This window comes from Leptonychotes weddellii, chromosome 9 (genome assembly GCF_054177405.1).
Source record: "Leptonychotes weddellii isolate Sample4059 chromosome 9, ASM5417740v2, whole genome shotgun sequence".
Lineage (NCBI taxonomy): Eukaryota > Metazoa > Chordata > Mammalia > Carnivora > Phocidae > Leptonychotes > Leptonychotes weddellii.
Window position 1 is genome coordinate 73125253 of NC_138377.1, and position 14407 is coordinate 73139659.

General features: G+C 46.8%; 1 protein-coding gene across 1 annotated transcript in view; it reads left to right on the plus strand.

Annotated features, from left to right (window-relative positions):
* The window catches only part of EIF2AK4 (eukaryotic translation initiation factor 2 alpha kinase 4), an 87982-nt gene that overhangs the window by 67202 nt on the left and 6373 nt on the right, over window positions 1-14407 (plus strand). Inside the window, exons 20-29 of the mRNA XM_081831847.1 lie at window positions 35-271; window positions 1781-1853; window positions 2491-2612; window positions 4811-4860; window positions 5803-5971; window positions 7265-7381; window positions 8621-8686; window positions 11275-11445; window positions 11793-11948; window positions 13249-13313. Of these exons, the coding sequence (XP_081687973.1) occupies window positions 35-271; window positions 1781-1853; window positions 2491-2612; window positions 4811-4860; window positions 5803-5971; window positions 7265-7381; window positions 8621-8686; window positions 11275-11445; window positions 11793-11948; window positions 13249-13313 (1226 nt within the window). The remainder of the gene's footprint in view (window positions 1-34; window positions 272-1780; window positions 1854-2490; window positions 2613-4810; window positions 4861-5802; window positions 5972-7264; window positions 7382-8620; window positions 8687-11274; window positions 11446-11792; window positions 11949-13248; window positions 13314-14407) is intronic.

The window sequence follows — 14407 nt, forward strand, 5'->3', positions numbered from 1 at the left end:
GTCGGGTCACCAGCGTGCCTGGCTTTCATTACAGAAATCTGTCATCTCCTGGCTTTTGAACCACGATCCCGCCAAGCGGCCCACAGCTACAGAACTGCTCAAGAGTGAGCTGCTGCCCCCACCCCAGATGGAGGAGTCAGAGCTGCACGAAGTTCTGCACCACACCCTGGCCAACGTGGACGGAAAGGCCTACCGCACCATGATGGCCCAGATCTTCTCCCAGCGCATCTCCCCAGCCATCGATTACACCTACGACAGCAACTTGCCGAAGGTGGGCTTCAGCTGTCCTGCCAAAAGAGAGCGCAACTCGGTTCACAGAAGGGTCAAGTCAGTTCCTTAGTTTTCATGGATTCCTTTAATGCCTCCAACATGCGGTTCTCATCTGAGGTCCGTATATGCATTATTCTGGGAAGAGCCATGATTTTATTTTTATTTTTAAAATTTTTAAAAAGATTTTATTTATTTATTTGAGAGAGAGAGGGAATAAGTGGTGGGGCGGGGCAGAGGGAGAGGGAGAAGCAGACTCCCCACGGAGCAGGAAGCCCAATGCAGGGCTTGATCCTAGGACCCAGAGATCATGACCTGACCCGAAGGCAGATGCTCAACCGACTGAGCCATCCAGGCCCCTGCAGAGCCATGGTTTTAATCATGTAACTCTAAGGAGTTCCCGACCCACCCTCCTCTCCATCTCCCCAAGAGTTTAAGCAGCAGTGCTTTTGGAAACTGAGCCCTGGCCCAGCTGCCCAGAGCTGAAACCATCTAACCAGCTGAGATCCAGACCATCTTTTTTTTTTTGAGATCCAGACCATCTTGTCAGTAGCTCCCAACGCTGGCTGCCCCTGGAGGTGCACCTGGGAGGCCCTTTAGACCATTCCAACACTCAGTCCTTCTGTCCGATCTGGTGACTTGGAATGTCCAGGTGTGAGGCACCCCAAGAGTCTCTGTTTAAAAGCTCCCAGATGGTTTCTGAGGCATAGCCAGCAACTTGTTCTTTTTCTTCCTTTTTTTTCTTTTTCCTCCCCTTCCTTCTTTCTTTTTTTCTTTTCAAACAAAAACAGTCTGAAACGATATAGCAAAATGTTAAAATTGGAAAAGTGAGATGGGTGAACAACAGATATTTGCCATGCTCTTTATATGTTTCTGTATGCTTAAAATACTGATGTAATTTTCAAAGAGTAGTAGAAAGTAGTGGTAAGATTTGTGGAAGATCGGTATAGCTCTCGAGGGCCAGACCAGTTTTGGCTGGCTAGCAACAGTAGAAAGATACTTAGAGGATTATAGGTGACTTTTTTATTTTTGTCTTTTTGCTTGCCTGTTGTTTCTAAATTTTCTCAAGTGAAATGGTATTACTTGTATAATAAGAAACAAATGGAAAGGAAAGCTCTCTACAAAATAAATATATTATATATAAATTATATATTATATATATAAAGTGGATCACCTTAGTATGTGAGCGGAGGCCTGATGCCATTAAATGTTTGATTGCTGCACGGTATCCCTGAGAATCCTCAGGGAGAATGTGTGTATTTGACTGGCTCTCTGAAAGGCCTATATATCAACATGGTGAAGAGTTTGGACTTGGAGCTTTAGGTGGCCTTCCTAAAGCGGGATGTACTGCTTTTCTTCCCTCCCTGCGCATGTTCAAAAGGGGACTAATTGCTGACGTCTCTTTTATGGTCTTGGGAATAAGTAATGTGATGCTTATTGCAAGCTACAGATGAATATTTTAGGGGGTCCCTTTGATTTGGCTTTGATGACATGTTAATTGGTCATATTTTAGGGCTTCTCAATCCGTACATCCAAGATACAGCAACACGTGTGTGACACTGTCGTCCGCGTTTTTAAAAGACACGGTATGTCCTTTTTAAAAAAATCATAGGCCTTCTCAAAGAGTGTTTTGTTTCGTCACTAGAAAGCACTGTTAATAGATTTTGGCTGCAACCATATTTTATCTTTATTTACTTAAGATTTTATTTGTCAGGTAGAGAGTATGAGAGAGCAGGAGTTGGGGGGAGAGGCAGAGGGAGAGGGAGAAGCAGACTCCCCACTGAGCAAAGAGCCCGATGTGGGGCTTGATCCCAGCATCCCAGGACCATGACCTGAGCTGAAGGCAGACGCTTAACTGACTGAGCCACCCAGGCGTCCCCGTATTTTACCTTTAAATTCAGTACCAGGCACTTGACTTCATGTAAAATTTAAGCTTATTTTTAACATTCAGCTTGTTGAGGAGAACGTTTGAATATTACGATTTGAATATTAGAGACTTGCTACTAAAATACAGTTGGGTTGTGGAGTCAGGAATAAGACTGATTAACAAACTTGACCTCAGATGAGCTGTCCATTAGTGGAGTCAGAGAGCTGAAGACTGCTTGCTAGTGATTCCAGCGGCCAGTAGCAGATGACTTCATGGTCAGGGCCGTGTTCATTTTCAGTTGCCTCCTGGAAGAATGAGAACTTGATGATCGGTTACTTTTTTCTGACTTGGTGTAGGAGCTGTCCAGTTGTGTACCCCACTACTGCTTCCCCAAAATAGGCAAATATATGAGCACAACGAAGCCGCCTTATTCATGGACCACAGCGGGATGCTGGTGATGCTTCCTTTTGACCTGCGGGTGAGGCTGGGAATGCCCTGGGGCAGGCCAGATGCCGTGTCTGGCCACGGGTGGATTACCCTTAGCCATCACTTTTCCCCCTCGGCTTATATTCTAAACATGAGCTTTAGGAAACACATTGTTGAGGGAGTTACCGGGGCGAGAGCATCACTGGAATTCAGTGAACATCTAACCTTGTGTACGTCCAGCTGGCTCACAGCACAAGTGCTTACGACCCTAGAAACTGGGCCCCTGCATTGCCAATGCCACATCTGCGCCCCGGTGCTGAGTTCTGCCGAGTGACCGCCGCGGCTTGCCCTGGCCAACTCAGACAAACGAACACAGTTGTTTTCTTCACCTAGCTAGATTTTCACTAAATTCCTAACGTGTTAATGCGGAGAACAATTAAATTCTCCTAACAGCAAGTGCCTCTGCTAATGAGGTGTGCTGAATTCTGTTCGTGCTTGCTTGCTTCTGATCCCCAGGGTTCCCTCTGATGGGTTATCCACTCACATAGCGTGGCCTGCTAACGAGCCCATCTGCAGTCTTGTACATGCATGAGACAAGAGTTTCATTCCCCTCGTGTACAGAAAGCACTGACAAGTGGAAAGATGAGCAAAGGATATAACCAGGCAGTTCTCAGAGCACGGGGCTGATAAACCTCTGGAACAATGTTCAGCCTCATGCATAATAAGGCAATGCAGAGAAGAGGTATCTCAACTTTACCCATTGGACGGATAAAAATATTTAAATTGCTATACTTAAAACTGGCTGTTTATTCTTTAGACATTATGAGACTGAAGAGCAGATTTTTTTCTTAAGATTTATTTATTTGGGAGCAAGAGCACGAATGGAAGGGTGGAACAGAGAGAGAGAGGGAGGGCAGAGAGAATCTCAAGTAGACTCCCGGCTGAGCATGGAACCCAGTGCGGGGCTGGATCTCATGACCCCAAGATCATGACCTGAGCTGAAATCAAGAGTTGGACACTCAGCCAACTGAGCCACCCAGGCACCCCTAAAGTGTAGATTTTTAAACATCAGCTTGCATTCTGTGATCTAATAGACATTCCCCCCAAATAAAAAGTGAGTACCCTTGGGTGCCTGGGTGGCTCAGTTGGTTAAGCGACTGCCTTCGGCTCAGGTCATGATCCTGGAGTCCCGGGATCGAGTCCCGCATTGGGCTCCCTGCTCGTCGGGGAGTCTGCTTCTCCCTCTGACCCTCCTCCCTCTCATGCTCTCTGTCTCTCATTCTCTCTCTCAAATAAATAAATAAAATCTTTAAAAAAAAAAAAAAGTGAGTACCCTTTAAGAATTTGATCCATAGTTAATGGTACAATGTTAGATCTCTTGGGACAATCTGACAGTAATTTCATAAGCTGTGGTTATTATTAGTGGGTGGGTAAGAATTTCACCTAGAAGACCATGGGAGAATCAGGGAATTCACCATAATAGAGAAGACCCATTTTGATTGCATTATCATAAATGACACTTGAAAAAACATTTCAGTTATTTACATAATTCACATTATTTACAGTAGCCAAGCTATGGAAACACCCCAAGTGTCCTTCGATAGATGAATGAATGAAGAATATGTGGTATATACATACAGCGGAATATTATTCAGCCATAAAAAGAATGAACTCTTGCCATATGCAACAACATGGATAAAACTAGAGGGTATTATGCTAAGTACAGTAAGTCTGAGAAAGACAAACACTGTATGATTTCACTTCTGTCTGGAATCTAGAAAACAAAAAAACCCAGACCCTTAACTACAGAGAACAAACTGGTGATTGCCAGAGGGGAGGTGGGGGGGGGCGGGGAATGAAAAAACAGATAAAGGGGAAAAAGTCACAGGTAACCAGATAACTTGCACTGATTTTAACTTGGCATCATAAAATTGGGCAGAGCATACTTAATTAAAAGTGAATTTTTCTCAAATTTAAAACCCTAAGAAATGCTGCAGTGAGTAAGGTTGGTGGTGTGCTCAGCAGTGGGATCTACTGCTGACGGACCACCTCAGGAACATTTCAGGAACATGAATGGTGAGCCGTTCACTACTCCGTGAATATACTAAAACCACTGAGTTGTACACTGTAAAAGGGCAGACTCTGTGGTATGTGAGTTATATCTTAACAAAGCTGTTAATAAAAAAAAAAAACCCAAAGGAGGGGTTGTTGGCACATTTTGACGTTGACCCTTGAAACTTTGTGTTTCAGATTCCTTTTGCAAGATACGTGGCAAGAAATAATATTTTGAATTTGAAACGGTACGAAACTGTGGGGGTTTCATTTGGTGGATGTGGGAGAGAGACCAGAGAAGGATGTCGTATCATCTGTGATCCTTAAATAGCAATGAATTTGGGGTTTGAATTTTGGGTTTAAAGTAGTGAGCTTGGAATATGGTCCCAGTGCTCAGCCACAGTACCCCTTTGCGGGGTGACAAAGACTCTTAGCCTTCCCTTTAGCGGACGTGTAGCTGTTGGGGGCTAGGTACCCTGAAGCTCCTGCCGTCTGTTCTCTGCCTTCTAATGTTCCCGAGCAACAGAACTGATTATTTTCACAAATGGTGGCTTGACAAAAACATATGGCTGGTCTTGATCCCACATGGCCCCTTTTAAAACTTAATTGGAGGGACAAATGGCCGGCGGTCTCTGTGTGAAACCTGCTTCCACAGGTAACTGAACAAAAGCTGTTTGTAGAGAAATGGAGTCAACCCAGGAGGCGTGCCGAACGCCCCGGGCCTCCGGGCACTTAGCAGTGGGGAAGGGTTTTCTGTACATTCAGATCCTGCAGAGGGCGAGCAGTGAGATCTTCATAAATCGGAGCAGTATTGTTGCCAACGAGGCACCCTACCTTAAAGCCTTCCTTCGCACGAAGTCAGAGCTCTTTCTGTGCTTTTATTCTCAGCTGCAAGTGAACAATTAATTAATAGTCATGGTCCTTAGGTGTATCCCTGTGTAGAGAGCAAGTACTGAAGGGAAAATTATTTCTTGTGTGCAATTTCATCTCTATTTCAGACATGAAAAAAAAATGAAGCCCCATAGTTTAATAGTGGCCCCCCTAGGAACTGGCACCTAAATCTGTCTTTAAGGTCTCTTGCTTATACCACTGATTAATTTTCCTCTGTTTCTTTTCTCTTGTTCAACGATCTCTTGCATGTATGTGATTCCAGTAAGCGGTGACCTGGGTTTCTGGGTTTCTCTCTCCAGATACTGCATAGAGCGCGTGTTCAGACCTCGCAAGTTAGACCGATTTCATCCCAAAGAGCTTCTGGAATGTGCATTCGATATTGTCACATCTACCACCAACAGCTCTCTGCCCACTGCCGAAGTCATCTACACGATCTGTGAGATCATCCAGGAGTTCCCGGCACTTCAGGTTACTTTCCAGGGTCCGATGTCCCGAGGTCGCCCCGCTCGAGTCCTTGACCCAGGGGTGGGCGGTGGGGGGGGGCATGACTACAACAGAACTGCCCCTCACTTGGTGCCGGCAGTGGGCCACATTTTACTAGGATAACGGAGAAGAGTTTGATGAGGTTACTTGTGGGTTTCTCTCAGGCTCTCACCCCTGCCTTGACAGGAGTGGGTTTTGTCTTCATCTATTTTGGGGGAAGGGTGTCGTTGCTCTGCCCATTCTTCCACGGTGCGAGAAATTAGCTCAGATTCCTAGGATGCTTTTAGCACGGTCACCCTGCTCCGCACCCTCTGTGGTCCCCTCCTACGCTCCGCCCTGGCTCTCAGCTCCCCAGCTTCACACTTGGCGTCGAGCCGGCATCCCGCCTCGCCAGTGGAGACTGCTTCTAGCACAACTGCTGGCTCTCCTCAGGCCTTGCCTCTGGGTCCCACACACGGGGCCGCTCCCCCGCCCCCCGCAATTGCTGTGCCTGTCATGGCTTTCCTCGTCCAGAAGGCCTGCCTTCCCGGCCGCGGTGGGCGCCCCTTCTGCCCCGGGAGCCTGCCTGCGCCCTCATCGGTTGGCCGGCCACTTTTCCTTCCCCACCTTCCCCGCCCTCGAGGGGAGAGGCCACCTGCTCCTCGAGGGCGGAGCCGAGGTGGCCCCTTTTCTGTAGAGCCCTCTGCCCCCAGCTCAGCTCGCCGCTCGCTACTCTGTGAGCGCTCGCCGGTTACCGCGGTTGCTCCGCAGCCCGTCCTTGAATGGCAGTGACTACTCACCCCTGTGCTGTCCCTTGCTGAAGTCTGCATGGACTCATTCAGGCTTTTCACCAGAGCTGGGGACCGAAGTGGTTTAGATACGTATGATGAAGGGTTTGATTATATTACACTCTTTGATTATGACAATGTAAAAGGCATGCTTATGCGAAAATAAACTAGGAGGCAATATGCCAAAATTCAGTCCTTCCACAGTCCCCTGCCTGGATGGTAAGTTGGTGACAAGGGGCTGGCTTTGGTCAGGTACCTGTACTGCTTCTATGGGGAAACTAATAATTTTTCTTTTTTTAAAGATTTTATTTATTTATTTGACAGAGAGAGACACAGCGAGAGAGGGAACACAAGCAGGGGGAGCGGGAGAGGGAGAAGCAGGCTCCCCGCAGAGCAGGGAGCCCAATGCGGGACTCGATCCCAGGACCCCGGGATCATGACCTGAGCCGAAGGCAGTCGCTTAACCAACTGAGCCACCCAGGCGCCCATAATTTTTCTTTTTGTATCCTAGGAAAGAAATTACAGTATTTACTTGAACCATACCACGTTATTGAAAGCAATCCTCTTACACTGTGGGATCCCAGAAGATAAACTCAGTCAAGTCTATGTTATTCTGTATGATGCCGTGGTAAGCATTTAATTACTTCGACTTGATATTGAAGGATGATAATAGTTCATAAGTGTTTTCTTAGTGACGGAACCATAGAACTGAGTGGGGAGTTTTATCTCCTTCCCTCATTTCTCTAAAGTAAAAAAAAAACAACACAAAAAAACAGTTGGAGGGAGTGATTGTATTGAGAATAAAGTTTAGCCCTTGGCTGGAGCCTTAGCACCTGCTTCCTATGGGTCCGGGGCAGCAGCCCCTCCAGTTACTCTTCCCAGTTGAGCCAAATCGTAGTACTCATTGCTCTCTAGTATGTGTGCAGGTACTCTACGGTAAGTGTGCTGAGCCTGGAGGGGAGTCACTGAAAATTTTATTTTATTTTATTTATTTAAATTTTATTTATTTGTCAGAGAGAGAAAGAGAGAGAGAGCACGAGCAGGGGGAGTGGGGGAGGGAGAAGCAGGCTTCCCGCGGAGCAGGGAACCCGATGCGGGGCTCGATCCCAGGACCCTGGGATTATGACCTGAGCCGAGGGCAGACGCTTAACCGACTGAGCCACCCGGGCGCCTCAGGCTTACTGTTTTCTAGACACCAGAAGCCTAAGTCGCTTCTCTCTCGTCCGGCAGGTACACACAGGGGTCCTGGTTTTACCGTCTGTCCCCGCCCCCGGCAGTGTGGCTGCTGCTGGCAGTAGCAGACACGGTGTGTCCGTCGGACGCTGGCGAGAACCCCAGCGATTGTGCAGGGGGGCTGCACGCCATCCTTGTTCATATCCCACAGCCACAGGCTAACTGCCTGTCAGCGCACGGCTTTTGCCAGAGGGACACGGATCCATTACTCCCTCGCCATCCAGACAGAACCCCCCTGGTTCGGCCTGCCCAGCTCTGGGTTGCCTCATCATTCAGCAAGGGCAGCCTCCCCCTTTTAATTCTTTTATGTCAGGAGTTTTCATATTCTAAGACACATGTTAGGGGCACCTGGCTGGCTCAGTAGAGCATGCAGCTCTTGATCTCGGGGTTGTGGGTTCGAGCCCCACATTGGGTGTAGAAATTACTTAAAAATCTTAAAAAAAAAAGACAAATGTTAATTTTATGTGAATTGGAAAAAGAATTTTTCTAATCACAGAGTTAATCCATCCTTCATGATTAGGAGCAGTTTGTCCAAAATGGAGGGTATATACTTGTCGGAATGTGCCTGGAGAGCATCTTTATGTTCAGGGCCAAATTTGGTGACTCTTATTGTTCCCTTTCTCTTCCGCGTTAGACAGAAAAGCTGACGAGGAGAGAAGTGGAAGCCAAGTTTTGTAATCTGTCTTTGTCGTCTAATAGTGTAAGTACCCAGGGATGGGGCTCTTACAGCTTTCTCCGTAACTTTATGAACCCTGATTCTCAAGGCAGTGAGGCAGGGCTGGGCTGTTCCACAGCTCCTCACAGACAGGTTTCCCTTACGTGTTCATAGGTTCCTTGGCAACCTCGGGGACTAGGGGAAGAGAGCCCAGCGCTGGGCTCAAAGCCTGCCTCTCCATGCTGCTGTTCACCGTGGGGTCATCATCCTGTTCTTTCTGGATCACCAGCTGCTTTGCTCTCCCGCCCTGTGCGGGCCATGCTCGGCAGAGCCTCCTGCTGAGCGAGCGGGTCTAGTACTGGTTGTCCTCTTCTGAAATAGATCCTAGGGGACTGGAATGAGGCACAGAGCTCTGCCCATCCATCTGGGTTTCCCCCACCACCCTACCCCCCGATCTTCCAACACATCAGAGTTGAATTAAAGCTCCTGCTTTTCTGGTACATTTCTTACCCCTAAAATCTGACATTTGATCCCAGTGGCAATGAGGACTATCTCATGGGGTACGCAGGTTTGTCCTATTCTCTCAGCAGGCATCAGATAGGTCTCTAATCTTGGCGCAGTAACCCATACTTCATGGAGTCACTGGATAGCCGAAGACAACGGGGATTTCTGACATTTTCCTGAATATTTAGATAAGAAGAGATACTTCTTTAAAACTTCCCCAGAAGCCCTCTAGCCCTGGTGGGGCACTCAATTACATGATCCTGTGATGATCAGCAAATTCATGTATAGGATAGATTAAAATATGACTATACACAGGCCAGGCAGAAATGCTCATTCTTTTGACCTACACACCTACAGTATGGTGGACGTAGTGCTGTAGGCATAAAGGAGTCAGCTGAAGACTCCACAGGCTGCTTCCAACTTAATTCATATTGGCCTTTTAAAAAGCCATGGGGGGCTCCGTGCAGCATCTGTCTACCCTCGGCTCTCTAACCAAACTTGCACACACACACTGCAGCTCATAGCAGTCAGCATGCAGTCAGTTAGGGAGAGTCAACCAGATGACACAGCCTAGGAGTTCGAGAAATTAAGCCAGGTTAAATTTTAGATGTTACATAGAGGAGGAGATATTAATGGATATTAAGTGACCAGTGATAAAATATTTTAATATGAAGCACAGTATTTACATAATTCTCTAGACAAGTACACAACACATACCTATGAGCAGAAATAGTTCCATATATAAATAGCATGAAGAATCTGCTCAAGAAACTGCCCAATCTGGTGGTTCCTTACCTGAAGGCTCAGGCCCAAAAGGTTCTTTGAACTAATGTCACATTTCAAACATATTTCACACTTGCACACGATAGCTGCCTCAGTTGCTAAAATCTTCTTTTTGTTAAACCTCTGGTTATCTCATGATGAGCATCAAAGTTGTATGTTTGATTAGCTTAAAAATGAAAAAATTAGCACCTAATAAAGACATTTGGTGCTGTCATTATATAAAAATGGAACTCTGAAGATACTAGAAAAGGAAGTAGAAATAGTGCAAGCCAGTGTCTGGCCCAGTGTTCTGATTTTACAGATGAGGCACCTCCGGCCCAGAGATGCTGTGACTTGTCCAAAGTCACATGGAGTTTGTTGATGATGGGGTGAAGATGCTTATCTGGAGAGAGCAACTCTAGTGCTTCTGGGAGTTTATTAATGGGGTAATTTAATGTTAAAATTTGAGAAGAAACAGTTTTTTAAGAAGAAAAACATTTAATATAGTAAGGAAATTGAGATTATTACTTTTTGGATTTAAAAAAATACATGTGGTGTATGATTCTTACATTAAACTGAAATAAGCTGAGTCTTCATTCAGCTCTGTTTCCATGTGCCAATTTATCATTGAACCAGGTTATGCTTATATAGTCTTAAAATAGCTATAATTCTGTTCAACTCCCAGGAGCTCGAGTGGAAATTTCTTTCTGGTTTAGACCGTAGTTCCTGCTTCCCCTGCTGTGTGCCAGGGACTGGGCCTGGCCCACAGATCATCTCTAGCCATTGCCCTCGTGTGGAAGACGATGGGTACAGCGGCTGGGAGCTGGGATGGAGGTGTGAGCCAGAGGGAGGGAAGGATCAGGGGGCTGTCTGGGAGGTGACACCCGAGTGGCACCCCAAGGCTCCAAACAGGAATGATTCAAGCAAAGGGAGCAGAGGGAATTTCTGGCTACTTCAGAGGAGAATTAGAACCAGTCAGACTTTGCCTTCCTGTGTGTCCCCCCACCACCCTCCCCGTTTCTGTGCCTGCAGGAACGGGAGTTGATGAGAATGAGGAAGGTAAAAAAGAACAATCCTGGCTTGGAAATATTGTCATGGTGGCTCAGCTAGTACAAGGGACTGCTCTGCTGGGGGCAGCATTCACTGGGAGTAGGTGCCCAAAGCACTCCTGTGAGGTGCTTTTGAGTTGCTGGAAAAGGGTAATCCGTAGTCAGGTTCCCAGTAAAGGTTAAAACGGCCTCTGACCACAAAATCCCTGCTCCTGGCGGTGCAGAAGCCCCGCTCTGTCCCCCGTGTGTCTGAACACTGTGTGGAGTGTGTCTTCCCTGCCGGGGATCGGAAGCTAAGTGTGCCTCTTTGCTTTCCAGCTGTGTCGACTCTACAAATTCATCGAGCAGAAGGGAGATTTGCAAGATCTAACACCGGCAATAAATTCATTAATAAAACAGAAAACAGGCGTTGCCCAACTGGTGAAGTACGGCTTAAAAGACCTAGAGGAGATTGTCGGGCTGTTGAAGAAACTCGGCATCAAGTTACAGGTTGGGCCACCGCTGGATTCCCCTGTGGGTCTGTGGTGCCTGCACAGGGCGAAATGGGGTTTTTGAGTTAATGCTAGGACGCGTTTTCTCCCCCCGCCAGAACTCTGCTTTCCCCATTTTGGATTTCTAGTAACGGTTTTGGCTTCAATCAGAACGTCCTTGCAAGCATCACAATTCCTATGGTACGGCAAGTCTGACGATGTCAGTTAGCCTCAGCCAAGCGCTGATTCCTGAAGAGAACAGAGTCTTCACCTGGCAGGCTATACTTAGACATATTCCTGATTGCTCTGATGCTACCCATGGAAAACCATGCCCTTGACATGTTTGCGTGGGCTTGTACTTCACAGGTCTCGATCAATTTGGGCTTGGTTTACAAGGTACAACAGCACAACGGAGTCATCTTCCAATTTGTGGCAGTCATCAGACGGAGGCAGAGGGCTGTATCGGAAATCCTTGCCGCCGGTGGCAGATACGACCTGCTGGTGAGGGCTCACCCCGGATTTGTTGGTTGATTTAGTCTGGCTTAATTTCCTTTCTTTCTCAGGTGGTGTTTTGAAATATTCCAAAGCTTCAGAAAAATTGAACCAGTGGTATAATTGAACACCTGCATGCCTTTTAGCTAGGAATAGAAAAATACTCTGGACCACATTTGTAGTGTTTGTGACTTTTTATTTTAAAATAATTACAGGTTTACAGGAAGTTGCAAAGATAGTACAGAGAGATCTTGCGTACCTTTTGCTCCATTTTCTTGAATGGTTAAATCTGGCAGAACTAGAATAAAATAATCAAAACCAGGACATGGACGTTGGTACACTGTATGTATATAACTCTGTGCCATTGTTACTGTGTGTGTGGGGTCTCGTCACCACCACCACAACCGAGATACAGATATGCTCCTCTATCACCATGAAGATCCGTGGGTGCTGACATTTACTAGTTCAAGTGAAGTATGGAAACTTTACCTCCCTAGAGGTCCCTATACCCTTCCTGCCATTTATAATATAATTGTCTTAAATATTTGCTCTCCATACATTGATGTCCACATCAGACAGTGTTAGGCTTTTTGCTTCAACTGTCAAACGCTGAGAAACTCAAGAGAAGAAGAAAGTCTGTTGTACTTGACCCAAATTTCTGGTTTCTGATGAGAAATGGGCTGTTGTTTGAGTTTTCCCCTATAGGAAAGTTGATTTTCACTCAGTGCTTTTAAGATTTTTTTTTCTTTGTCTTTAGTTTGAAATTTGATCATGACGTGTCTTGGCATGACTTTCTTTGGATTTATACTCTTTGGGATTATCTCAGTTTTTTGTTTTTTTTTTTTAAAGATTTTATTTATTTATTTGAGAAAGAGAGAATGAGAGAGAGCACATGAGAGGGGGGAGGGTCAGAGGGAGAAGCAGACTCCCCGCCGAGCAGGGAGCCCGATGTGGGACTCGATCCAGGGACTCCAGGATCATGACCTGAGCCGAAGGCAGTCACTTAACCAACTGAGCCACCCAGGCGCCCGGGATTATCTCAGCTTCTTGAATCTAGAGGTTTAAGTCCTCTTCCAGTGTGGGCCCGCCACCAAGCCCCCCAGCAGGGTGGCATCAGAGAAGACTAAATGGGAGCTAAGACTTTTATATCTGCCTGGGGTAGTGCCCCCCACCCCCAAACAGTGTCAGTGGAGGAACCGAAGGATTACAGACCCTCACCTGCACCCAAACAGTAACGAGGCCACCCTCCCCACAGTACCGGTAAAGGCATGTTTCGGGCATATTATTCTAATATCTCTTACGTCTTACCCTCTTTTTGCTCTCCTTCTAGGACTCTGATGACAAATGTTCAAGTTTTTGTTATATCCCTGACGTTCTGGGGCCTTCTGCTTTACAGTCTGTTTTCTCTCTTCTTCAGATTGAATGGTTTCTATTGTTTCATCTTCAGTTTCATTGATTATTTCCACCGTTTTCCCCATTCTGCTGTTGAGCCCATCCAGAGGTTTTTTAATCTCCTACTTCTCTGCTGAGACTTTCTATTTCTTTTTTTTTAAAAGATTTTATTTATTTATTTGAGAGAGAGAGAATGAGAGACAGAGAGCATGAGAGGGAGGAGGGTCAGAGGGAGAAGCAGACCCCCTGCTGAGCAGGGAGCCCGACGTGGGACTCGATCCTGGGACTCCAGGATCATGACCTGAGCCGAAGGCAGTCGCTTAACCAACTGAGCCACCCAGGCGCCTCTATTTTTTTTTTTTTTTTGTCCCAAGCCTGTTTGTCATGCTTTTCGTGGTGGTTGCTTTAAAATCCTTGTCAGATATTTCCAACATCTGTGTCATCCTGTCTGTTGATTGTCTTTTACACATTTTGAGACCTTCTTGGTCCTTGCCATGATGCGTGATTTTCACTTGGACCCTGGATATTTTAAGTATTATGAGACTCTGGAGCTTAGCTAGATCTTTAGGTTTAGCAGGCCTCCCCTGAAAGCACAAGTAGGGGCAGGAGGTGCCACCTTGCTACTGTTGGTCGAGGGTAAAGATTCAGGTTCCTTACTCTGCTTGCTTCAACATCCCTAGGCTGGGAGGGGTGCCCTGTTCCTGTTCCCACATGCCTTTACTGGTACTATGGTGAGGGGTGGGGGAAGTGGCAGGAGACTGCTGGAGAGCAGGGAACGTTCCAGCCTCCCACTCAGCCGCCTTGGGCACCACCCCCACAGGGAGGGTGGCCTCGTTACTGCTTGGGTGGACGTGAGGGTCTGTAATCCTTCAGTTCCTGACACTGTTTGGGGGATAGGGAGCACTACCCCAGGCAGATAAGAAAAGTCCTGGCTCCCATTTAGTCTTCTCTGATGCTACCCAGCTGGAGCTTGGTGAGAGAAGGGGGCCCCTTACATCTGAGTAAAGGTGTGGGCCCCCACTCAGCCTTTGCTGGTGGGGGCGGACCTTTTACTGTGGTGTTTGGCTGGAGCAGGGCAGGGGTTATATAAACATTTT